The 27,666-nt window shown below is 37.3% G+C and overlaps 1 protein-coding gene across 11 annotated transcripts in view; it reads left to right on the forward strand.

Moving 5' to 3' along the window:
• LOC108292769 (microtubule-associated serine/threonine-protein kinase 4) overlaps positions 1-27,666 on the forward strand; it is a 347,164-nt gene that overhangs the window by 240,792 nt on the left and 78,706 nt on the right. For all 11 annotated transcript variants that reach the window (XM_037733236.1, XM_037733235.1, XM_017513848.2 and 8 more), the window contains one exon: positions 27,219-27,288. In XM_037733236.1, coding sequence (XP_037589164.1) covers positions 27,219-27,288 — 70 coding nt within the window. The remainder of the gene's footprint in view (positions 1-27,218; positions 27,289-27,666) is intronic.

Below are 27,666 nucleotides of genomic sequence, written 5' to 3' on the forward strand. Positions count from 1 at the left end.
TCTTGATCTCTTGACCTCGTGATCCACCCGCCTCGGCCTCCCAAAGTACTGGGATTACAGGCGTGAGCCACCGCGCCCGGCCCTCATTTTGCTTTTTAATCAAAAATTTGCAGCATTTTTTTTGTGTTTATGTATCAGCTGGGGATTTTCTTTAGCTAGGGTTGGTTGCTGAAGTACCAGTTGGATCTTAATTACATATTTTTCATGTTAATTGATAGTACTTAAAGAATGGATGTACGGTGAGAGAGACTTGATCAAAGGTGACTTCCAGCTTGTTGAAAATATGGAAGACTGGATGGGGCATTTCTCAAGATAGAAGAAAAAAGAAAAATGAATCAGAGGTCATACTTTCGAGTTTACTTCGCTGCATATTGAGCCAACTTGCTCATGAGACATCTAAGTGATGTAAATAGGCAGTTGTTGTTCCATTGGTCTGAAACAGAGAGGTTGTGTCTGTGTTGGTGATATCAATTGGAAGCATTAATTCGCTGATGGTATTTAAAACCGTGAGAATGGAGGGAATTATTGAAGGGAGAGTTTGGAGTGAGAAGAAACCAAAGACTGGCTCTACAATGCCAGCATTTTAAGGTGCTGAGAGGACACATGGCCAGCAGGAGACTGAGAAGCAGAAACCTGAGAGGCAGGAAGGAAGGCGGAGAATGCAGTGCCAAAGAATCCAAGAGAGCAGATGGGTGCCCACAGTGAGGAGGGCGTCTGTCTTAATATCAAGTCAGCCAGCTCTATCAGGCACTTCACAGATGTTCATTGAAATAATAAGTAATTGTCTATAGATAAATGGCCAAAGCCTCATTTGACTCTTAGGACCAAAAATGTAGTATATGCTCTAATGCAAGTCAAGGATTACTTTCTCCCGAAAGAGAGTCTTCCTAAATATTGAAGTACCTACAAAGCCCTATACATCATGCATTATCTTAATTATTTTATTTTGAAAGTAGTTTTAGCAAATCTTTCCTTTGCCTTATCTATAGTATAATCGACTTTAACCATTGCTAAGCTGAAAGGAGGCTGTTGCCTTTCAAAGTGTTCCATAATTTAGTTGCCAAGGTGAGACTGATATACAATCTCCCAAATCCAAAAAGCAGCCAAACAGGGCACTGCTTCACCTAAAACAGTGAAGTGAACAGTGAAAAATAAAATTTTCTATTTTTTGACAGAAAATTTACATTAGGAATTATTGTGATTACTTTTTCTATGAGAAGAGAGTCTTATACATTTTAGAGAGGGAAAGAACTCTTGAAAAACTAGTCTCAAAATCGTCAACTTCTTGAAAGTTATTGAGATAGGAGCATTTTTTAATTTCAAATTTTGTAAAGGAAAATACAATTGGAAATAAAATAATTGGTTTATCAACTTTGTCCATTTTTGGAGTAGACATTTTCAGATTTAAATCTGGTACAGCATATAATTATATATTCTATTGCTTAAAATATGTCTAAATTAATAAATAGTATAAAAGACAATGTATTAGTATATACTAAATCCCTAAAAGTTTACATATTCAAACTGGAAAAATAATTTTCTCATCTGCTAATTGAAAATGGGAGACTGCCTTGTGTCTAGGATTGCTTTTGTTCTAAGACATGATGAGTGAGCACCTAGAAACTAAAAGGTGCATTTAAAATCCTTACCAAGTCACTTCTCACTCTTGTGCTTTTCAGAACATGGTGGTCTCTGACAGGACAGTTTCAGTGACCGTCACAGTGATTTCTGTGGCTTTGCTTTTCTGTTCCTAGCTCACTCATCACCAGCGTTCTCTCATGTTTATCCCTGAATTGGAGTTAGAAATCCTCAGCTGAATGTAAATACAGACTGTCTTCCTCCAGTCATTAGCTAGTGGGTATGTGGATTTGTATCACAGGCAAACTAACTGTTCCACAGAGACAAAAGGACTTGAGGCAGGGGTCCTGTTAGTGTGGGAGCAGCCAGCTGTCTTCATGAAGTGCCCAGTGCCATAGACAGAAGGCTGAATGCTCAACACAGCCACAGTGGCCTGTACCTATCAGACAACCGGTAACGGAAGTTTAAAAGTCTGTGACTTAAAATCAAGTATATATACTAAAAAACATTTTTCTTTTTTTGGCACATTTAAATATCATGTACAGCAATGATATCTCGTATCTTTGAACTTATTCATTCTTGCAGCTTCAGCTTTATGATGCTTTAATGCAGAATTTTTAAAATTTACTGCAGCAATGTATGAGTACTTCTCTACAAAAGCCATGCAAACTGCAGGCTTTCAAATTCTAAGCTTTCAAGTTACGAGTAACAGTGGGTGATTCCAGAGCTTGTCATGAAGAGTTTAGGTGTGCACACACTGTGCTAACCCAGCAGTTTAGAGGGTTCCACCCTGGGGAGAAGGAGCCCATCAACACTCTGCATTGGAGTTGGTAGCATATGTTTGGTTTCCCTAGTCTAGAGAGGAGAGAGGTGGATAAAATTTAAAAAGTGTATAAACACAAGAAAAGTCATATAGTTTTAGTGGGGAGAGATTAATTTTGCTTGAAAAAAATTTGAGGTATGTTAGATGTTTTAAAAAGTATTTTTTAAAACTTCTATTTATAAAAACTATATATATATTCAGTGTAGAAAACTTGGAAAATATAAGAATAAAAAAGAATTTTAAAATCACCTGTATTGTTCCCCTTAAAAGAAACGTATAGATAAAAGAAAATAGAAATAAATAAATAAAAATTGTCTGTATTCTTAGCCATTACTCAGAATTAACTACCTAACATTTTGAATGTATGTTTGTGTATTTTCTATATCTATTATAATAAAACATGTTTACATAAGTTTTTTTAAGTATAAATGTATGATCATAGATATAATTTTATGTTTGTATCATTTTCTTTTAGTATTATGTTTTGACTGTTTTTATATGTCATTAAATATCTTTTTTAACCCTAATAGTTGGTTTCAAAAGATACAAAATATTCTATTTTATGAAAGTACCATAACTGCCTCCCCCTAATGGACATTTTGGCTGTTTCCAGTATTTTTTGTTCTTAAAAGTAATGTTGTGTTGAATAGCATTATTCATGAATCTTTGTGATCAACTCTGATTAGTTTCTCAGCTTAATCCAAGAAAAATGTTCTTTCAGATGTTGGCCTTTTATTGTCTTGTATTTGTGTTGTTGGGCTTTCCATTATTGCCTGACTTAGATTTTTGAGGCCCTAGAAGCCAGAGATTGTATCCACAGGAAATGCTCTTTAATGCTTGCTGCAAATGACCTTTAATAAGCATCAAGAATGTGTTGTATAGGCACCAAAATACCTTTACACATATCTAAGTACCTCTCAAGTATGTTCTCCCTAGCTGAAACAATACCTAGTTGTGTTAAACTTCCAGGAACTTTATACCCAGTGACATCATGGTGACCTGGTGATGTTAGTGAGATGAATGAAGAAGGAACTATTGCAGGAGGCTGCAAAGCTATCACACTTTTGTTCCTCCCAGACACTGAGGACTCGACATCAGTGTAGAAACACCCATCTGCAATGTAACTCAGAAATTCTGCTACCCGAACCCCTTTGATTTTGAGGCGGTTGACAATTGATGATGTACTAAATGGTATACATAATAAACACTGGACCTCAGGGTAAAAGATTTGGTCTATACCCAGCCCATCCAGTTATCAGTAGTGCTACTTTGGGCAGTTCACTCTGGGTATCAACCTCATCTTTCAAATGGAAGTAGTCAAACTTGCTCTTGAAACCTCATATGATTGTTTACATGGGAAAGTATTTTCAGTATTATAAAGTACAGCAACAGTATCAAGTTTTAAGAAACTACCAAAGGATTATTACAACAAATCTGAATTTATAGCCAGAAATTTGTAGCTAGAAATGATAGGACATCATAGTGTGTAAATTCAGAGCAAATTAGGACACAGGCTTATTGGCATCTCCAGGTGGATTATTGACAAAGGTATGTGGCATCCCTGTAACAGTCTCTGCTGGGACACACTTACAGTAGCCTGTAATATTTTCACTTTGGTATACCAACCTTTGGAGGTCCCTTTGCTGGTGCAGTTACTCTAGTTTAAAGCTGATTTGGGAAATCAATGATATTTAAAAACAAAACAAAACAAAAAAAAACTACTCCAGTGGATCAGAACCATGGCAGTTCCCAGAGGGGCTGCTTCAGTGATAGGGAGTGGGAAGGATGATCTGGTAGTGGGATTCACAGCTCATACTCCACCTTTGCTTCATTCAACCAGAGAAGCTCAACCTATCCCATTTTGGAATAAGGAGTAATCTTTTGCTTGAGCTGAAGAATTGGTGTACACACACATGCACATGGGTTTGAAACTATTCTAGAAAACAGAGACCCAGTACACCTAGTCCAGGATCCCGTGACTTGCTGGTGTCTGAGTCAGCTCTGGAGCCCTGCTCATCAGATCTCTGCATCTTGCACCCCTCCCAGTGAGGCCCTGGAATCTGTCCCTGAAGATGCCTTCTAGAAGAATCAGGGAAGATCTGGGACATCTCGAGAGTGAGCCTTGATTCACTCTTCTCTCTGGGCCCTGAACACAGTGTTTAGATTAATGATTTTCTTTATTTATGTTTCATCTGTCCTATTCTATTAATCTGTTCTCATGCTGCTATGAAGAAATACTCGAGACTGGGTAATTTATAAAGGAAAGAGATTTAATTGACTCACAGTTCTGTATGACTGGGAAGACCTTGAGAAACTTACAATCATGGTGGAAGGTGAATGGGAAGAAAGGCACTTTATTCACAGAGCAGTAGGGCAGAGTGAAAGCAAGCAGGGGTAATGCCAGATGCTTATCAAGCCATCAGATCTGGTGAGACTCACTCACTATCACAAGAACAGCATGGGAAAAACCACCCCATTATCCAGTCACTTTCCCCTAGATCCCTCCCACAACACATGGGGATTAGAGGAACTAACTTCAAGGTGAGATTTTGGGTGGCGACACAGCCAGACAGTATAATCTGTCAAAGAACTTAGGTACCCACTGAAAATAGTGGTGGTGGGGTGGGGAGAAACCTTACTTTTCCAAAAGCAACACAGGCATTTTGTTGTTTACAGGTATTTTGTTGTGATATTTATCATTTATGGGATGTTTTAAGCATAGAAAATAATTCTATAGGAATTTAAGTATAGAAAAAATTCCATAGGTATTTTTTAGAAATGAACTATATTGCTGTGGTACATTAAAATAGTCAAGAGATAAGCAAGATAATAGTAAGCTAGCAGGTCCCATGCAACTAAATCAGGAGAAGGATAGTCAGCAGGGGATGGCACCTACCTGAGAAACAGTGGACTGAGAGAGGAAAACTTCCTAACTATTTTGATAAAAACCATGTATTTCCTGAGTATTCTGCTGACTCTTCTGCTGACATCCTTCTCATTGGTGGAGAGTCACTGATACATGTATAACTAAGGATGACTTCAAAGCATGAGCATTAAAGTGGTCCATCTATTAAGATATCAGATGAACAGAGAGACTGGCATTTAATTACATGGACTATGCTCATCTTTTTTGTTTGTTTGTTTTTATATTTTATTGTGTTTTAGGTTTTGGGGTACATGTGAAGAATATGCAAGATTGTTGCATAGGTACATACATGGCAATGTGGTTTGCTGCCTTCTTCCCCATCACCTATATCTGGCATTTCTCCCCATGTTGTCCCTCCCAAACTCCCCATTCCCCACTATCCCTCCCTTAGTTCCCCCCCACAGACCCCTATGTGTGCTGCTCTCCTCCCTGTGTCCATGTGTTCTCATTGTTCAACACTCGCCTATGAGTGAGAACATGCGGTGTTTGATTTTCTGTTCTTGTGTCAGTTTGCTGAGAATGATGGTTTCCAGGTTCATCCATGTCCCTACAAAGGACACAAACTCATTGTTTTTTATGGCTGCATAGTATTCCACGGTGTATATGTGCCACATTTTCCCTGTCCAGTCTATCATCGATGGGCATTTGGGTTGATTCCAGGTCTTTGCTATTGTAAACAGTGCCGCAATGAACATTCGTGCGCATGTGTCCTTATAATGGAACTATTTATAATCCTTTGGATATATAACCAGTAGTGGGATTGCTGGGTCAAATGGAATTTCTATGTCTAGATCCTTGAAGAATCGCCACCCTGTCTTCCACAATGGTTGAACTAATTTACACTCCCACCAACATCTTTTATTCTTAGATATAAAGAAGTTATACTTCAGGTTAATTTTCTTAAAGTTTTATCATGGTCTGCTAACAATCAAATATAACTTTGAACAATTATCTTTTTTTTTTTTTTTTTTTGAGACAATCTCCCTCTGTCACCCAGGCTGATGTGCAATGGTGCGATCTTGGGTCATTGCAACCTCCTCCTTCAGGGTTCAAGCAATTCTCCTGCCTCAGCCTCCCTAGTAGCTGGGATTACAGGCGTCGGCCACCATACCCAGCTAATTTTTTTTGTAATTTTAGTAGAGATGGGGTTTTGCCATGTTGACTGGCCTCTAACTCCTGACCTCGTGATCCACCCACCTTGGCCTCCCAAAGTGCTGGGATTGTAGGCATGAACCACTGCTCTTGGCCTGAACAATTATCTTAACTTGGCTTTAATTTCCTTTTCTGTTAAATGAGGAGATTGGAGATATATGTATCCATATAAATATATATTTATATGTATATATAATTTTAAAATATTCCTTCTAAGGGTGTGCCTTCATATTTCTAGTTCTTTTGCTTTAGAGAAGATTTTCTTTTACCCTGTGTTCTCAGGATTAATTTATACCTGCTTTGTTTTCTCCATTGGAGGCATGCTTTTAATATTCCAGGTCTAATGACAAATGACACTCTCAGCATCTAAAATATTAAAGAGAATAGAATGGGTTAGCAGTTTGGACCCAACAGACATAATATGTGAGGGCATGCCCGGGTGACCCCTCACATGTTCTGGGTATGCACTCTGCATTTCAACAGCATCTAGGACATATGTGCCCTTTTGGAAGGAACTTTGAGAGGAAAACAGGTTGTGCTGTGGACCGTGCCTTCCAGGAACTTTGAAGGCCAGACATCCCCTTGTTTATCTGGAGAAGCAACATATCTCAGTTTGTGATAATTATATCTATCAACTGGAACAATTAGGCCTAAAGCCTATTTATGCACATGTGGGAATGCACTAGAAGTCTGCAGTTGTTACCAGAGTGACTGGCTAGTGTCTGAAGGAATGAACTTAGTTTTGAAGGCTTTGAGAGAAAGAAAGAGTGTGTGTGCGTGCGTGCGTGCGTGCGTGTATGTGTGTGTTTGTTCCTCAGGGAAAGAACATGCCCTACTTCAGTGTTTAGAGATGCAAATCATCTTAAATAGGCCAAATGCAGGAAATGAAACAAGTTCCTTAATTGGTAAAAAGCCCACTTCCTTGTGGGATCAGTAATTTGGCTTGGGAATGAACGCGTTCTAGCATCGTTGAAATTGAAAGAAAGAAAGGTGAATTGGTTCACATTTGGTGCTCTTATGCCATTATTTCAGCAGGAAATGTGGGTTTTAAGCTTATCATTTTAATTGACAGGTTTGATTTCCAAAAGAGAAGGACCAAATGCAAATTCTTCTCCCTTCTCTGGAGGCACAGACAGTCTTTTAACATCAAGAGATACGCATACCTCCTCTAACAACACATTTCACATAAGCAGTAGCAGTCTGCCTTGTCAGTGGTTCTGTGAATCTGTTTCATTTCATCCTACTGTTCTTATTGTTGACAAAAATGAGTGATGTTCATTTCTTCTAGTGATGTGAGGCTTTAACTGTTTCTGTCATGTGTATAGTGTGTCTATCTAACCTGAATTCTACTTACCATTCGTTTCCTGAAATTGTCCTTACTAGCAGGGTAGAAGCTACAATATCTAAATTTAAGTTGCTGACCTTTATATACTTCAGAATAAGCTGTTGACTTGTGAGTTTATGTTTGATAGCTAATCATGTGTTCTGCTTTTTATTAAAATACCCATAACATCTGCCACCACCTACTATTTGTAAAACTAATATAATACTTGACCCTAGGAATATACCAGCGATCACACCTTTAGTAGGAATGAACCCTGTTACCTGTGTCAATACAAAATCTTGTGTCAGTAATCAACTCATGGCTAGACCACAGAAACAGGATGATAGTGAGATAAACAGGAAACAGAAGGTAGATTTCACCTCCTGTACTGCATACCCTGACATCAGAAGCTTTATACCTGTGCTCACAATCAGAATATCTGGCAGTCACCCCCCACCTCACACCACAAATAAGCTGCATTTTGTGCGATCAGAGCCATCCGTTGCTCTTCCAACAGTATTATCTTTCTGTAGGAGACTTAATAAAGTATACTTTCTAGTATTAAACATCTGACATCAGATAAATTAGGGATTCATTTATTAATCTGTAATAATATGCCTCTTTGGTGGGGGAGCCAGATAAATGGAACAAAATCAATTATCAAAAGTACTATCAGTGAAGACTTTCATAAGTTGGGAAACAGTAAAATGGGTACAAATAGTGGAAACAAAAGTTCTGCTCTAGAGATAGTTTTGTGGTTTTTAAATTTTTAAGCAATGAAGGAAAAACACCTACAAACATCTGAAACTATCTGAATAGAAGAAAGAAATAATTGCTTACAAAGGAATAAAATGCATGCGGACCTCAGTCATACCTTTCACTGCTAGATAATGATGTAATGGCCAGAGACCTGTTGTTTGCTAAGAACATGTAGGTAGGTAGGTAGATAGATAAAATCATATATTCAAGAACACATAAAATAACTGTCCATGGATCTTTCCTGGAAAAATCACTCAAAGATATACAGAAGATGGCTGGGCGCAGTGGCTCACACCCGTAATCCCAGCACTTTGAGAGGCCGAGGTGGGTGGATCACCTGAAGTCAGGAGTGTGAGACCAACCTGTCTAACATGGCAAAACCCCATCTCTACTAAAAATACAAAAATTAGCTGGGAATGGTGGCATGCACTTGTAGTTCCAGGTACCCAGGAGGCTGAGGCAGGAGAATTGCTTGAACCCAGGAGGCAGAGGTTGCAGTGAGCTGAGATCATGCTGCTGTACTCCAGCCTGGGCAACAGAGGGAGACTCCATCTAAAAAAAAAAAAAAAAAAAAAAAAACATAGATGACTGAAAAATTTAAATGAACTTAAATTGGAAAGAAAAGTTATAAAAGTACTATAATATTCATAGAAAAGTGAAATTTTGGAATGATTCTTTAAAATGTGGTATAAATGATAATTCAGTAATAGCAATATAGATCTAGAACTCAAATTAACTAAGATCAGAGACAAGGGTGACAGAAATATACATGTGGGAAGTTCTTTAACTTACTTTGAGGAGTAGGGGAGGAAACAAGTATAAATATTGTATTTCTTTTCAACTAATTAATTAAAATATGCATGCAGGTTTTTTTTTTAAAAAACATTTCAGAATAATAACTTATTGGCATGAAAAGCAATTATTTCCTTTTATGTTACAGAAAAATAAAAAAGAAAAATAGCTATCCAGCAACGAGTAAGAAAACTCCCAACTTTACTTTGAAATATAAATGTTAAAATATGGTAGAACAGTATAAGAATTATTTACTGTGAATTATTGAGATTTTAAGAGTGCTGATTAGTTTAATATTATAAACACTATTAATACATCATAGCAGCATATCAAATGTTCATCTGAATAGACATTGAGAAAGACCTTGATAAAATTAAACATCCATTTCTGCTAAAAGTTATTTAGACTATGAGAATGAATTGAGAAATCCATAATGTAAAAAGACATCTAAGTTAGACTAATGGCCAATGTCTTACTTTAGTGAAAACTAGGAGGCGTTCTGTTAAAATCTCTCCCCATTAATATAATACTTTATTCTACACATTCTTTGCAGTCAGATAACACATAAAATGGAAACAAAATGTATAATTCAAAGATGGTAAAATTTGTTATAGGACATAAAGAACCTAGAAATCTAAGAGAATTCAGTGAATAAGTTTTAAAATTAATAATGAAGTCAATTGTATATAAGATGGATATATAAAAGTTTATGCTGTTGTATATTTCCAACTATGACAAGTTAGACATGATAATGGAAGAAAGGGATGATATTCTATGACAGTATTTCATGCTCTTTTCCCATACCCCCACCGCCCACCCTCCAAAATGGCAGAAAATACCCTGCTTTGAAATAACCAGAAGATGTGAAAGGGATTGCTATGAAAACACAACAAAACATTATTTGAGAACTAAACTGATAGGAATAATGGAAAGATATGTCCTGTTCATTGGAGAAAAGGCTATTGTTATTTTCCTCAAATTATAGTTCTGATACACTTTCAATTAGACTTTTCCTGAGTACGTATATTTGTGTTTAACTGTTTTCTTTATTGCAGACACTGAATGCACTCTGTCTAGTTTAACCAGGGGAAGAATTTATTAAAGTATATTAGGTAGCTCACAGAGTTAGTAGTAGTACCAGAGAATGAGCATTGGAGGTCAAATATCCTAGAAGACCACCCAGCCCACACCATGGCACTGTGCCAAAGCAGGTCCAGTTCCTGCTGCTCCTGATCTCTGGGTTCCAGAAACTCTTGACACTGATGCTGTTCAAAAGGAATGCCTCTGCTACCACTTTTGTCACCAAAACCGATTTCTTTGGCAGGTCTTACTATTATTCAAGTCAAAGTTGAGTTTAGTTTAAAAACTCAAAAAAAAGGCTAGTCTGTATTCTAACTGCAAGGAAGGTTGGAAAGTGGTTGGTGGCATCAGCCCTACAGGGGCAGGACGTGACTCACAATAGGAAAATTCCTCTTACATAGGGAGGTTGCTTAGAAGATAACTGGGGGACCAAAAAGACGACAAATGCTTCCAGTGGTAACTTGATGTAATGACTCCATGGTACATCTAGAAAACTCAGTAGAGGCAATTAGCCAAGTAAATCAGTGAGCTGGACTTGACCTACCAGAGATTAACATGTATCACAAAGTGACAATCCAAGCATTCATATATGAATAAGAATTGGAAGGAATGGATGAAAATTGGTGAAGAAAACATTACAAACTACTGCAAAGGAAATAGTTTAATCAACAAATGGTATTGGGAAAAGTATATGAAAAATACTGAAGGTGAGTTTCTCTCATACTATATATATACTAAAATGATTTTCATATGGCTTTTAAATTACCTGTAAAAATTGTTAAAAAGTAAAATTAATAAATCGCTGAACATTTACTATATTTAGGCTGGAAAAATATTTTGAGTATGAAAAAAGTAGAAGAAATTACTGAAAGGAAAAGATGATAATAGAAGTTTAAAATTCTGTAAATTAAAAACACTGTAAACAAAATCAACACACTAACAAATAACTTAGGACCTATCTATGAGAAGTATAATGGGCAGAAGATCAATATTGTTAAGCCATAAAGAGCTTTTTTTAATGAACATACGAAAATACTGCCCCACTAAATAAATAGGCAACGGACATGAACAGACATCTCACAAAAGAAATAGAAATGACAGATAAACAAATGAAAAGTTCAACCTGTTATTAATAAATATACATCAAAATAATGAGATATCAGTTTTCACCTGATTTGTGAATATTAAACAGCTAACATGGTTATATTCATTTCTGATGATATAGTGAAATGGCTATCTTCACTACGTTAATGTAAATTTACAATGGTTTTAGAGCAGCTTGAGACTTTGTGTCACGATCCCTAAAGCTAGCTCACATCACTTGAAATATTATTTGCATTTTATGAAATATAATTTAAGAAAATAATCAGAAAAGTACTCAAATATATATTTTAGGATGTTAATTGCAGCATTAATTTGTAATAATACAAAATTGGAAACACTCTAAACATTAAATACTAAGAAGAGTAATGGTTATAGTCCATCTGTGTAATGGAATAATTTATAGCCATTTCAAAATCATCACATTTTTGAAAAATATTTAATAGCATAGGAAGATTGTAATTTATAACTTTAAAGAGAAGGACACAAAACTGAGTATGGTTTATGATCTAATTTGAAAGTATATTTGTATATACATGTGCACATTGTCAAAAAATACACTACAATATTACATTAGTAGGATTACCAATTTTATTTTTGTACTTTAATGCATTTTGCAGATCCTCTGTCATGATCATGTGTTAGAGTCAGATTTTAAAAAGTTATTTTAAAGGTGAGCAGTTCTTTTCCTATGGATTTTAAATGTTACACCAGAAAAATCCCATGTGCATACTGCTTTCACCTTTACCATCTGCCTCAGTTTAAAACAGTTTTACGTGTAGCATTTTCCAGTATTAGTAGCAGTACTAAAGTTACCCCTCAGTCTAATTTGTCCTTAGTCAGCCCCATGGTAGTGATGGGCATATGCTATTATCTTCTACCTAACATCCATCTAGAAATGTATATGTCTGCTGGAGGTTAGTGTAGGATCTGAATGAAGATTGGAGTGGGGCATTTTCCTGTTTTGTTTGTTTTCCTTTTTAGAGAGGGGTTTGCTCTGTCACCTAGGCTGGGGTGCAGTGGCATGATCATGGGTCCCTGTAGCCTTGAACTCCTCAGGCTTAGGTGATCCTCCCACCGCAGCCTCCTAAGTAACTGAAAACTACAGGCATGCATCACCATGCCTGGCTAACTTTTTGTATTTTTTATAGAGACAGGGTTTCTCCATGTTACCCAGGCTGGCCTTGAGCCTCCTGGGCTGAAGTGATCCACCCACCTCAGCCTTTCAAAGTGCTGGGATTACAGGCGTGAGCCACCACACCTGGCATTGGAGTGTTTTTTTATGACACACATTGCTGAATAAAAATGTCATTGGTGGGGAGTTGAGTTCATTGATGTTGTAAAATATTACAAAACAATTTAGCAGAAGTTTGTCTTCTTTATTTTCTGTTTAAGTTTATTTTTTATTTAAGTTAAAAAAATTTTTAAATAAAAAAATGTCCTAAGAAACATTATTCTCCATTAAGATTCCAAAATGACAAATCCTCTAGCCTATAGGGGAAAGGTCAAAATTTTGTTTTGCTCTAACTGTATGTATGTCATAAAATATAAAAGCTAAGCACTCCCTCAGGCATTATCTCACCCATTTTTTCCACCTGATAGCACATTTTTAAGTTTTTAAATCATACTATGAAATGATTAGCTGTTATAACATTTGAAGTTTCTTATTTTTGAAATCATAATTTAATTAAATTAATAACCAAATGTAGATATTGTTATTTGTTAACTTTATTACATGCCTTGGTAAAACAGAGCCAGGAATTTCTACCGTAGTAGCCCTTGGAAACTAGTTCAGGTGTAACATTGCCCATGATTAATTGGTGAGGTACTCAGGCCTGACACCATCCACCCTACTGCTTCACTGTGGGAGATGCACCTTGATTGCCCAGTGGCCTAATCTAATCCAATGACCTCTTTCTGAAAAAAAAAAAAAAAAACAACGACAACAAAAAATTTGAGCCTGAGCGCTCTGCAGGATTTGATACCACGAACCATCTCCAATTTTTGAGTCGTTATCTTCTCTTGCTTCCTGTGGTGCTTGCTTCTGTATTTCTGTCCTTGTTGGCTCCTTTTGCTTCTTGTGCCATTTTAACTATCGGAATCCCTTGGATCACATTCTCTGTCACACTTACTTGTGGCATAAACTCTTTTACCAAGGTCCTCTCTTTCATGCATGTCCTGATTTTTCCCACAGCTTTATCTTGGGTCTAGACATTTCTCCTGAACATAGATGAATGTGTCTGTTTACTAACACCCTCTCCATGTGATTCTGTCCCAGCAGCACCTCAAATCCAGCTGTTACCTAATACCAAATTTATTTTCACAAATTTCTGTTTATTCTCTCTGTTATTAGTGACAGAAACCACCTTGTCACTCAAACTAGAAATCTCAGCATAATCTCCTGTTACACCCTCCCTCCCACCTTCCCTCTGAGAAGTGTTTTACATCTGACTCCTCTCCTCAGCGCCACAGCCACTGGTTCTGGGATTTTGCAGTGACAGAGAACTGGGAGCCAGCTTTCTCAGGCTCACACTTCCTGTCCTCCACCTCCATCAAATCTCTCTTATACGTTGAAGCTCATTTTTTTGAAAGACACGAACTTAATTATGTCTTTTACCTAACGTAAAAAAATCTCATGGTTCATCATGACATACAGGGAGTATAGTGGTTATTAAAGTGATTCCCAGAACAGCAGCAGCATCCGCTACCACTGCCACAGACTAGGTAGAAATACACACTCCGAGGCTCCAACCCAGATCTACTGAGTACGTAACTGTGAGGGGTGGTGCCCAGCACTCTGGTCTGACACATTTTCAAGGTGATTCTGATACACTCTACAGTTGGAGAATTACTGCCCTGTAGGTTCTAAAGCCTGGCTGTGCATTTGAGTCACTTGTGGAACTTAAAAACATACCCAGACCCAAGACCAATTAAGTCAGAAACTTAAGGTGTCTGGCCTGGCCGGCCATCAGTAATGTCTTATTAAAAGCTCCCCAGAGATTTTGATACATAGTAAGGGTAGAGAACAACTTAAACTGTAAAATTCACTTTTTTTTTTTCCAGCAGAATCTAAAGTAGTGTTTCTGAAACTTGAATGCACAGTGGAGTCACCTGGGAAGCTTTAAAAATGACTGATGATTGCCCTCCATCTCCCTCCCCATTCTGATTTAATTGGTTTGCAGTGTGACTTGGGCTTTGGGGTTTTTTAAGTTCCCTAGGCTATTTTAATGTGAAGCCAAGGTTAAGATCACTGTTCTAAAGCTAGGATGTCTGAAACACTAGTGTGCCTAGGAATCACCTGGAGTACTTGATAAAAATAAGGGCCCTACTTAGGTGACGAATCACCTGGAGCACTGCCGTAAATAATATATCCAACTGGCCCCCGACTGTTGTAGTTATGCTTTCATCCATCCACTTTGCTCCTCACCGTTCACTACTCTGCCTTGATTTCCTACAACTCCCCCTCCATGGCATCAAATTACTTCACATTCCTTAAATGTGTCTTGCTTAAATCATTGGAAGAAAGTATAGGTTATTCAAGCCAATAAATTGTTCTAAATCAATTGATAAGCTATTTGGAAAAGAGGTAAGCCAGATTGCTATCTCATTTACAACAAATAAGCATCATGTAGACTTTTTAAAATGAATTAAACCATTGACAAAAAAAAAACCAAAAAACAGAAAAAGCTCAGGTGCAGTGGCTCACGTCTATAATCCCAGCACTTTGGGAGGCTGAGGTGGATGGATCACCTGAAGTCAGGAGTTTGAGACCAGCCTGACCAACATGGTGAAACCCCATCTCTGCTAAATACAAAAAATTAGCCAGGCATGGTGGTGGGCACCTGTAATCCCAGCTAGTGGGGAGGCTGAGGCAGGAAAATCACTTGAACTCAGGAGGCAGAGGTTGCAGTGAACTGGTATTGCACCATTGTACTCCAGCCTAGGTAACAAGGACAAAACTCTGTCTCAAAATAAATAAATAAATAAATAAATAAATAAATAATGAAAGTACTAGAAAAAAATAAGGATACATTTAGAAAATAATTTGGGATTGCAGAAGGGCTTTCCAAACAAGATACAACACCTAAAAGCCATAAAAGAAAATGATCGATACATTTGATTAGATAAAAATTTTTCCACAGAAAAGTTACCATAAGCAACATTAAAAGATAAAATAAATGAGAAAAAGCAGTCTTCAATATATTGACAGGGTTGCCTCAATGTGGAAAAAAGAAAAGTAACAATAAAAGACTAACAGAAGAACTCAGTGGAACAAAGCACGAACTCTGGGTAGTTTGTACAAAAAGAAACACGAATTGTCAGTTAACATTAAAAGTGCTCAACTTCGCTCATAATCATCTGAAGAAACATGAAATGTTACATGATGTGATGGCTATGTTAATCAGCTTGATTGTGGTGATCATTTTTAATGTATTTGTATAGCAAAATATTACATTGTACATCTTAATATATATAATTTTTGTCAGCTATACTTCACTAAAGCTGGAAATACATATCAAGCAATCTGATGTTACCTATCAAATTACCAAAATCTGAAAATATTTAGTATTGGCAAGGTGGAAGGTAGACAGCATCCTATATGCCACTAGTGAGAATATCAGTGCAGTGTCTTTGGAGAGCAAATTTAGCAAGAAGGACCAAAATGAAAAGTGCACTCTACTCAACTGCACCCAGCAGTTTTGCTCATATTAATTTAGTTCTTGGAAATGATCACATAAATATTTAGAAGATATTCATTGAATATTCAAAACACTACAATCAGTATAAATATGCATTCATAGAATACTAAGTAAATGATGCTAACTGAAATACTGGAATATTATTTGGTGCTGAAAGATGATAATAGAGATTTAGATAAGCTAACACAGCAGGTTATAGATAATTTAAAAATAGCAAATAAAGAACTTTAAACTATATAAATATAGAGCATTATATTTGATATGGTATTATTTGGGGAGAATTTTTATATACATAACATAGTCTTGTGACTATATACGTATTTCTAGATAGGTACATACCCTATCAAAAGAGGTCACTTCTGAATAGGGGGACTGGGGATGCAGAAGTGGGGGTGGGGATGCAAAGTCTGGTACAGAGCCTGACAGAATAGTGTTTGAATGAATCAGTGAATAACAGTCAGAGGTTGAGAGAGGTTTTTTGGCTTTATCATATATCTACTTGAGTAATTTGAGGCTTTTTATGTACTGCTTTTATAATAAAAATTAAAACATGTAAAAGTGCACAGTTCATTTTTGGGACTCTGTTCATTTTCCTGTGCCTCAAAGCCTCCTTTCCTTCCACTTTTCCTTCTAGTCCCCCCTGCAAAGCTGTCCATTATTGTCTCTTCCGAATTCACAGCTTCCATAATTTATCCTTACCACCATGAACACAGAGTCCCATACTGCTCTGCTGGGTCTCTCTTCCTTGCCTAGTGGGTTAGGGGCTTGTGGTCAGGGATGATCTGATTCAGCCTTCTTTCTCCAAAGGCTACCAGGGCCCTGCCAAAAAGTAGGGAAAAGTGGCAGTACCTTACTATCCAACTTCTTAGCACTAGTCTACCTTGTAGTCACACCTGACCTGACACACAAAATAATTGACCATTTCTGACTCCTTGAGTATTCTCAAAATACACAGCTTTGGCTTCGTTAAACACAGTCTTCAGAATGGTTAGCATTCCATTGCATCCCTTGTCACTGCCAACATCACTTGAAGGAAGCCCTGGGTATCATCTGTCTTTGACTCTCGGGGCCTAGAAAAATGTCCAGCATATATTAACTCTGCATAAGTACTTGCCAAATGATTTAAAATTTTTAAATATGTGCTGTTTAGGCACTTACTTTTTCTTTAAAAGAGGGACTTAAAGACCCCATCATGTTCTTTAAGAGAATAATTTTCTTCCATCTCAGTTCGCCCCAGAATACCTGAAGGATTCAACTCCTTGCAGTAGTAACTGTGGCTGTGTAAGGTATTGATTCTCTGAAGGTTGACATTTGTGCAAACAGAATCTCAAAAGTTGTGTGTGGCTTGAAACAAGCTCCACTAATCACACATCAATTATTTTCAGATTGTCTACTAAAGTTATCATAGATGCGTGTACAGAACATAAGTGAAAGGACCTGAATGGCCATGTTCTATCATGGATAAAGGCAAATTATGTTTTATGCAAGAAGGAATGATAAGAACTAAAGTGAATACTCTTAATTTTGCTTCTGATAATCACTTGTTGAATTTAGATCCCGTGCCTTGATTTTAACTTTCCCAATAATTTTAAATATTCTAATATTATATGGACAATATGATAAGCATCCTGCCTCTTAAAAAAAAATGAAAGCAAGCATGAGATGCACAAATTTTAAATCAAATATGTATTGTTAGGTACTGGTTAAAATGAAAATGGTTTGAACAAACATGATTAAAGTTGATAGTGAAAATGTAACCAAGATTATGATTAGTGTTTTCTTCCATTATATATATAATATATATATATTCTTCCAATATATATAAAAATATATACATACATTTTTTTAAATGGAGGTTTTAAATCTTAGGGAACACAGGAGCCATAGAAACTGAGCACATGGGGAGGAGTTCCTATGTTAGAGGGAAAGGAAAACTGTGTATATAATTGGGTAAGAGTAGCAATAGGATTTGGGATGGGGGAGGTTATGTACCTGCTTAACCCAGGAGGATACCTGTGGGCATTTGTGATTTCTGGATTATTGACATGGTATGTTACTGTTTGTTTGGTTTGATAGGGAAGGAATATCATGTCCTAATGCGGTTTTGAGTCTACTTAGAGGTCAAAGTGAGGTGAATGTATAAAACAGTCATCAAGCTAGTATAACTGAGACAAGGCAGCAGAGATGCTGAATTATGGGAGGAAATAGGGAAGTGAAAAAAAATTCCAAGACTTCCTGGTTAAGAGCTCTCAGGGACAAGTGGAAGCTTAGAATATGATTTACAGTACACAAGAAATTCTAAGGCTGTGGTTCTCAACGCTGGCTGCATATTAGAATTATTTCATTTAAAAGGGGTGGGCCAACTTCACCACAATATCTCTGTAACACAACTGCACTTGCACTTCTAAAACTATAAAAATATATATATTTTCAAATATTGAGATATATAGCATTTGCTTTTTAAATATTCTAGTGTGATAAAGCATACTTTTTGTGAAAATAAAATTTATATTCCCCAGATATAAATATAGAAAGCTAATGTTTTGTAAATAAGATGGCAGTTTTTCTGTTATTTGTAATGACATTTTAAATATGTTTCAGAAAGTGACTGGAATTAATCACAAAGTGTAAAATAATTTTACAGTGAAGAACTGGTGGACACCACCTTAGCCACGTAACCAAAGTTATCAATAACAGGATAAATCAGTGTTGTACCTCTGGATATGTTACCCCAAGAAAGATACTTCATCACTTACATGATAATTGCTCCCCTGCCCAAATTTCATAACCTGAATCTACTTATAAGGATATACTACACAACTCAAATTGAGGAACATTCTACAAAACAACTACCTGCAATCTTTCAAAGTGTCAAAGTTATTAAAGCAGAGGTACAACTGAGGAAGTGTTTCAGACTGAATGAAACTGGAGAGACAGCAACTAAATGCAATGTGAGATGCTGGATCAGATATTAAATCAACAGAACAGAAAAGCTCTAAAGGCCATTATTTGGACAATTGGTGAGATTAAATTTAAATATGGAATACAGATTAGATAATAACATTGTATCAATATTGTATTTCCTAATTTTGAAAATCAGACTATGGGCATGTAAGAGAATGTCCTTGGTCATAGGATATATATACAAAAATTTAGGTTTATAAGACACTATGTTTCTGTCTCATTTAAATAATATTAAAATGTACATTTAAAAATATAGAGAGAAATAATAATAAAGTAATTGTTGTAAATGTTAAACAGGTAAATCTGAGCAAAGAGGGCAGAAGCTCTCTGTACTATTCTTACAACTTTCCTCTAAATTTGAAATATCAAAATAAGCCACCCAAAAGGGGGGTTGGAATAGGGCCTGGATATTAGCATTTTTAAAGCTTCAAAGGTGATTCTGATATGCAGTTCAGGCTGACACCTGTTTATTGATCTAAGGAGATGGAGGACGTGAGTGTGAGTAAAATATTAGAGGAATAAATGTCTATAGGCCAAGAGTTTTCAAGATTTCCTGTATGCTTTGTGGGAACTGAAAAGTCAGAATTTTGATTTGATAGATACTTGGTGCATCACATATTATTTTATTATGAAGCAATAGGGTTAAATGCCTTTGATCCTTTAAGTCTGAACACACTTCTGAAGTTAGAAATTAAAAAATGATTAACTTAGAAGGAAAAGGAACAAACCTTTGCACATAGTTTGCTTCTTCCAGATAGAACTTGTGGACCGGGTGTAGTGGCTCACACCTTTTATCCTAGCACCTTGGGAGGCCAAGGTGGGCCGCCTGATTTACCTGTTTAACATTTACAACGATTACTTTATTGCTATTTCTCTATATATTTTTTCACGAGGTCAGGAGTTCAAGACTTGCCTGGCCAACATAGTGAAACCCTATCTCTACTGAAAATACAAAAATTAGCCAGGTGTGGTGGTGGCCACCTGCAGTCCCAGCTACTTCGGAGGCTGAGGCAGCAGAATCATTTATACCTGGGAGGTGGAGGTTGCAGTGAGCCGAGATCATGCCATTGCACTCCAGCCTGGGTGACACAGCAAGACTCTGTCTCAAAAAAAAAAAAGAAAAAGAGAAATACAATTTGTATAACCGAGACAAACAAAACATTTAGCATTTGTTAAATGGGACCACATTAAATTTAGTATTTATTTTTTAACTGAGAACCAAAAGAAAGAGATTTATAATAGAGAATACCTTTAGATTGCATTTAGAAAATTATATGGATAGTTTCATTTAAATACTTTAACTAGAAATTACTCAGCAATTGAAGCAAACAGTCTGAGAAGAGCCAATTTCCTGATAACATCCACCCTTCTTCTAGGCAAAAGGGGGAATTCTTTGTATCTAATTATGTTAAGGAATTAAATCCTTCATGTAAGATAGAAAAAAAAATATGCACACATTAGGTTACATTCTTTAACTCAGAGTCTTATCCAGATTCTGTCTATAATTAATTATGTAAGATTAATAGAATGAATTGAGTTTCATGAAACTGCATGAAACTTAGGAATATCTGTTACAGTGGCTATGTTCTTACCTCCCTTCCTTGACCTTACAAATGCTACCCAGTAACTTTAAACAAGGGGTAAAAGTAATCTCTCTATTGCTAGGAAGATGAATTACTGTAGATGGTAGGAAAACATACAACTAAAAATCAGCTTTCTTCATCACTCTTGATATTCACCAGTCTTTACTCGGGATCACCTTGAGATGTGACATCAATTCAGAGTAAGTAATAAGGAAGGGTCAATGAAAAGCTAAAACATTCTCAAGAACCCATTATAACACATCTCCAAGGGATTCCTGTCAATGCCATGGTATTTCAAATACAGTACACAAATTCCAGAGAAACAGCTTCATAAAATGGAGACAGTGAGTGTCTGTGCAAGTCTTATGACAAGAAATTGACCTCTTTTTGGGTCTCTCTTCTACTCCCTACATGTTTTTCTCTCTGTAACCTCATCAGTCATTCCTTAGAAAACATTACATGTCCATTTATCAACAGTCTGTTGTGAAACAGTACATTTTCTGTAGACTATTGTCATTGGCAGGGTTTTCTTAAAAAGTAAATATATTTAACAGCTTTGGTTTAAGAAAGTTTCTTTGTCACATGGTTAAGGATCCAGAATTGGTTTCACGAAGTGAGTCTGGAATTGGATATACACATCTGTGTCTATCGGTAGATGATTAGCTCCTTATGTCGTGTTCATCTATAATCTGTTCCAGCAGATAGCTTAAAGCCCTGTGCATAAAAAGAACTTAATACATAATTATTAAAGTTAAAAAAAGTTTTCAGTTTGCTATATAACGGGGACTAGATTAGACAACAAGAACTCAAAGTGTACTTTTTGTGTATATAGATGTATACCTGGAGTTTATCCCTTACCATCACTTATAAATTATATAGAGAAAGAGAGAAGTGGAATATAGTACACCTATTGTTATATTCCATTTAGTTTTACTTATGGGGACAGGAGACAGAATGTTTAAAATGATCATTATCCAAACTTTAATATTTAGCCTGTAGAATTTTCCTTCTCTGCAAATATTTTACTTAGCATTGTTGACTGGTATTAATGTCTGAAATAGATTAGGGCTATTAAATTCATTATGCACTAAATATGAGAATAAAAATGTTATTTTTTCTAATGTACAATAAGAAAATTGTTACAGGATTCTTAAATATGTAGGTACTCTAAATGTTACATTTGAGAACTGCAATTAAATGTAACATCGTTATATATAATTGCATAATTGTGGACTATGAGCATATTTAATATATTTGAAATTATGTGGAGCCTCCTTAAGTAAAAAAAAAAAAAAAAAAAAAAAAACTAAAGCTTGCCCAGGTGTTCAAGTTTTGCCCTTAATTCTCTCTCATACCGATGAACCATATTCTCCCTCGGTCTTGTTCATCTCAGTTAATGCCACCATATACCCATTTGCTTCTAAAATCTTGAAGTCTTATTTGCTTTCCTTTCCCTTTTATTCCACTCAATCCCATTTTTCAGCCAATCCTATTGGGTCCGCTGCCAAAACATAATAGCTCTTCAATAACCCTATCTAAATCACCATCTCTCTTACCTTGTCTATGCTGGTAGCCTCCTAACTCATCTCCCTGCTTCCACTCTTGCCTGCTTAAAGCCCACTGGCCACAGAACAGCTAGAAGGATCTTTCTAAAATGTAAATCAAATCATGTTATCCCTCTTTACAGAGTAGATGATTAGTAAATATTTGTTGGCTGAATCAATGGTGCTATAGCAATAGAACGGTCAATAAGACAGAGACTGGAAAAAAACAAAGATTCAGAGAGCCCAGATTATAAGAAAACCTTGATTCATTGTGTATAATTCTGTCTTTACTTGAAACTTAAGCATATGAGTCTACTTCTATTTACTGGCCTGCTTGTGAACACTTGACAGCTTACCCAGAGAATTCCACTGACAGCCAATCAAGGTTTTTTCTTGGCCACTTAGAGTCTAAACAGCTGCCCAGGTTTAATTAATATTCTACAATTATATCTGGAGAGGATCTAGTTTCTGAGACAGGTGTGTAAATGAAAGGACGATTCCTAGCTCTTTTCATGAGTCACCCGTCTGAGTCTGGTGAGATAGACTCAAAGTTCTCAGGGGAATAGAACTGTTATTTTACAGAGTTCACTCAGGTTGAGGTTCCTGCATCGTGCTCCAGTGCCCACTTTATCTGCTGGTATTCATCATGCAAGATCCTGGGTTTGATTCTGTGAAGTTTGGTTTTAGGGTATTTAAGCAATGTCCGTTTGCCAGGAATCTCCAACAAAGCAATAAGAAACACAGCACTGATTGTTATGGTGCAAATGTCACAACTCATTTAAGGGGATCATCAAGTAATGACCACAAGGATTCAGATGGGGGCTTACTCTTGATCCACCAGGAGTTTAAATGGCAATTATCATTAATTCTTGGATTCCCCTGTCCTGATAGAAATTCAAGTCATCAGAAACTATCATTTCGCAAACAGACAGCTATTAAAAGCACATTAATAATCTATAGAGGGCATAGCATATGCCTTTTAAAAAGATTTGCAGCTTGCTTCTCTGTGGCAAGACACAGGACTTCTCCAATCTAATTACAAAGCAATCAAACAATTTAATTAATCTGGAAATCACTTTCTTAACAATAGCTGCCGCTAAAATGAGGCACCCTGTGTAGCGCCATTAGGTAAAGCATGTTTTTCATACACTGCTTATGTATTAGTCGTGCTAGTTCCCCGTGGGGATCATGGAGTTAATTACCTACCTAATGCCTGACCACTGCTAAGGTTTACTTTACCAGGTCAGAAATAGCAGCAGTGATACCAGCAGCCCATAAAGTGTCCTAGCACTCAAACATCCAACAGCCAGCAAATCCCTGTGAGCAGCAGGATTTTAGTTATAAGCAAGTGCTGCACATATGGGCAGAGAATTAACTGGCACCAGTTTTCATTTGAAAGTCTCTCAGGTATTGCTTTACAGATGGGTGGATAAATTCAGAGAGCAGTGCTATGAGGAGTGAAGGTCATGTATAGGACTCAGGTTTCACTCCGTTTTGCTCTCATCCTGGGAAGCACTGTGCATGCACACAGCAGTCAAGTCCTCATCGCTGAGTTTAGAATATATGTGTGTGTGTGTGTGTGTGTGTGTGTGTACATATATATATATATATATATATATATATATATATATATTGTGCTTTATAATTTGGCCTGTTGTAAATTAGCAGTATCTTGATCACTGTGTAACAAAATAGTATTGCTAAGTCTTCAGAGACTGAGTAGGAATCGATTTTTATTTTAAATAAGAACAGACTTCAAAGATTGACTTCTACCAGCCTAATCTGCTAGTCTTACAATTCTTCCCTAAGGAAATTGGAGGAATTTCTGTAATAAATAACACAAAAGTCTGTAGAATGCCCATTTACCCTTTTCTTCTGTTACCACCACTCCATATCTCTCCCAAAGTGTCCTGCTAGGGGGGTCAGTCATTTTCCCAGTCTACCCACATTGGAAACATTAGTCACTTTTTTAGTCTGCATCCTTTTTCACTTGCTTCTAATCTGCTAACAACTATGCTTGGTTTGCCTACCAGAATATCCTGTCTGGGTCTTGACATCCTTCCATGTCTTGGTCTGGGTCCTTCTTCTGCTACTCTGCTGGCCACCCATACCAAGTACACTTAGGGCAGGTTAGAACCTCTGGCATCTCTCTCTTGCCTCCAAGTATTTCTTAAAGCCTCTAACTAGTCAGTAGCAATAAACACAGCTTACAGTTCATTGGCTTTCCTGGTCTGAATTGCCTTCAGTCAGAGAGCCCGTCTCGATTCCATTGCCTGACCGTGTTTATTTCTGACTCCTTCCTGAAGTCGACTTCTGTTTCTCCTCTTACCTAAAACCTGCTGAACTGCCCTCAAATTGAGCTAGAATCCCTTGTCCTTAAGGAATTATCAGTGGCTGTAGCCCACATCACTCTCACTCATCTTCTCTAATATCCTCTGACAGTTAAGAGCCTTAATGATAATTCATGTGTGTATGTATATGTGTGTGTATATATAGATACATATTTGCATTTTAATTTAGCTTTTGGTGTGACATGAAACAGAAACATCTGTGATTAGTAAGATAATACCGATGGCTCTATAGTCTTGAAGTAGAAGATGTGGGAATTTAAGTTTGGTTTTACAGCAGTGTAGAACATAAGAAGAAAAGGAGGAAAATCTTTAAGTGATGGACCTAGAAAGGCAGCCTAAGATGCAAGGGCAAAATCTGAATATGGGAAATGGTTAATGGCAGCCTTGTTTTTTTTTTTTTGTTTTTTTTTTTTTTTTTTTTTTTTGAGCAGAGTTAAACTCACCTATCTCTTTATGTATATCTCTGCCCATTCATCCTGAAGGTGATGGGTCACCATGGGGACCATTCACTAATATCCCTAAAAGTGAAAAGGATTTTAAGTCAATTCCTTGTTTCTTCCTTCTTGAGATTAAAATATATATATTAATAAGCTCTTTGTATTGTTCTGGTTGATCACATTAAAATCTCCAGATACAGTGTTTTCTTTACCAAGAACACAGGGCGAAGAATTTGCTGCCAGGTTTCTTTGGCCTTATGATTGCAATTTAAGTGAATAGGTGTAGCAGGGATTGTTCCTAGAATGTATTGGCTTCAAATAATCAGTTGTTGTGTTATGCCTAATAATTTACTGGTAGTTTGCTGTATATGGTGTGTGAGCAAATTGAACATTTTTCCCACATGAAAAACAAAATTTATATGAATATTTCTGGAATTAGTTTATTTCCTTTAGGAAACAAAATTTTTAGCCATCTTGAAATTTTGAGATTTTTAAAGGAATATGAAGAGAAATACACAAGCTAAATTAGGGGTGTGGGGAGTGGGGATGAAGGCTGTTGAGAGAAGTTGAAAGAACTTAATTTAGCTGTGTAGATAAATGGACAAAATGAATCCTGGATTACTGGATGGCAAAAGCAGAATTCATTTCTCCAGGGGCCCAAGGAACAACAGATGCAAAGCCACGATAAATTTCATTGCAGCAGGGGGAAAAATGCTTCATGATTTTCTATCCATAAAGAAATGGGCTTCTCAGTGCTTCCCAGTTAAATAGCTGTGATTGTGCTGTCTGTCATAAAGTTAATGGCATTTGTTTAGACATCACTATAAAATTTGCAACCTTAAGTTAATTGAAAAATTTCAGTAGAGATATAGCCAGTCCAAAAGTCCTCAAGGTAACACTAAACTTATCCTCCATAATGTATTAGTCTCTTCTTTCTGTGCACTGGGAATAAATTGTTTACCTTTATAGCCAGGTACTGACTTTAACATAAAATCTTGTTACACCCAATTACAATAGTCACTTTCATTAAGAAACCAGTAATGTGGCAATTGGCTTGCTGTTAGGGATTAAACGTAGTTTCCTGATTTATGTTTCCTTTTTCTAGAAGGTACAGGATTGCTTTGCAGCCTTTCCGTGCCCCCTTATTTAAACCAGCCACAGTTCCATGCGGTCCTCAGACAATTCGCCAATCTAATTAAACATGCAGAGGGAAGCAGGGTGGTCTGGAGTGTCCTGAACTTGCCCTCGCCAGCTGCCGGCCAAGCTTTCTCAATGATCAGCAGCAGGTTGAGTGGGCTAATGGAGAAAGTAACAAGCCCCAGAGGAGCTGCCCTCCTTCCAACGAGCAGTCACTGCTTCACACCACCCGTGAAGGCCTGGGGAAGACGAGCTCTGCCAGCTTGTGTGTGGCTGTGGCTTATAGAGGCTGCCTGCCAGTCACAGTCTAGCTATTTAAGAGCAGAGGGATTGTTGAGGAAAATATTGACAAGGGGTAATCCTACTGAGCCACTTGGCAATGCTGAGATAGATCTGGGTCATTGAGAAGTAGGTCCAAACTGCTGGGGGTCTTCCCAGTGTTTTACAACTAGTTCTGACACATCCGCCTTTAAAATATGTGCTTCCGAATATGAGGATTTATCTCAGGGACTCAGACTCTTTCTGCCTACTGTAAACAGAAAGTACGAAGGCTGCCTGCTAAAATGGAAAACACCTCCAACCGAAGCATATGCTTGCCCATGCATCCTGTTCCTTGAAATGTTAGTGTCTGGATGGTCACAACCAAGACTTTTACATATTCATTATTCTATCAGACTGAAATACTTGTATTGTTACATCGATGGAGGACTTCTGGTTGGTGATATAGGTGAATGTGTTTATTCATGTGTCTTGCACACTTAGAAAAGTGTGCTGGAACTCATGCTCCCCCATCCCCATCTCCTCCCGCCCCCCACCATCCCTGGTCCGGGTAAAACTAAAGCATTATCAGAGGAAAGGACATTCTACAGAAATGTAAATAAACATTTCTAGGGAGAGGATTCTGGATATGGATACTGATACAAAAACAAAATCATGTAGTAACTTTTTCTCTTTTTTCTCTCTCTAGGAAATAGCCCCCAAGATAGTCCAAGAAATTTCTCCCCCAGTGCCTCAGCCCATTTTTCATTTGCACGGAGGTAAGGACTTCTTGTGAGTGGAGGCATAAAGTCTTATAGAGAGAATCCCATTCCCCTTCTCCCCCTCCCCACTTCTCTCCATCCCTGCTTCTCCCCTTCCCCGTTTTCCCCTCCCCATTTCTCCCCCTCCCCGTTTTTCACCCTCCCTGTTTCTCTTCCTCCCCGCTTCTCCCTCTCCCCACTTCCCCCCCTCCTCGCGTGCCCCTCCCCGCTTCTCCCCCTCCCCTGCTCCCTGCCTTGTGAGGCCCCACTCATTATTCTGTAAGGCCTTCTCCAAAGCCCCACTGGCCAAAGGAGCTTAGGCTACCACAAAGCTTTGTTTTAACACACCTGCTTTAACAGTTCCAAGCCAGAAATTTAGTGACCCCATTGAGAAAA

Source organism: Cebus imitator, unplaced genomic scaffold (genome assembly GCF_001604975.1).
Source record: "Cebus imitator isolate Cc_AM_T3 unplaced genomic scaffold, Cebus_imitator-1.0 Scaffold506, whole genome shotgun sequence".
Taxonomy (NCBI): Eukaryota; Metazoa; Chordata; class Mammalia; order Primates; family Cebidae; genus Cebus; species Cebus imitator.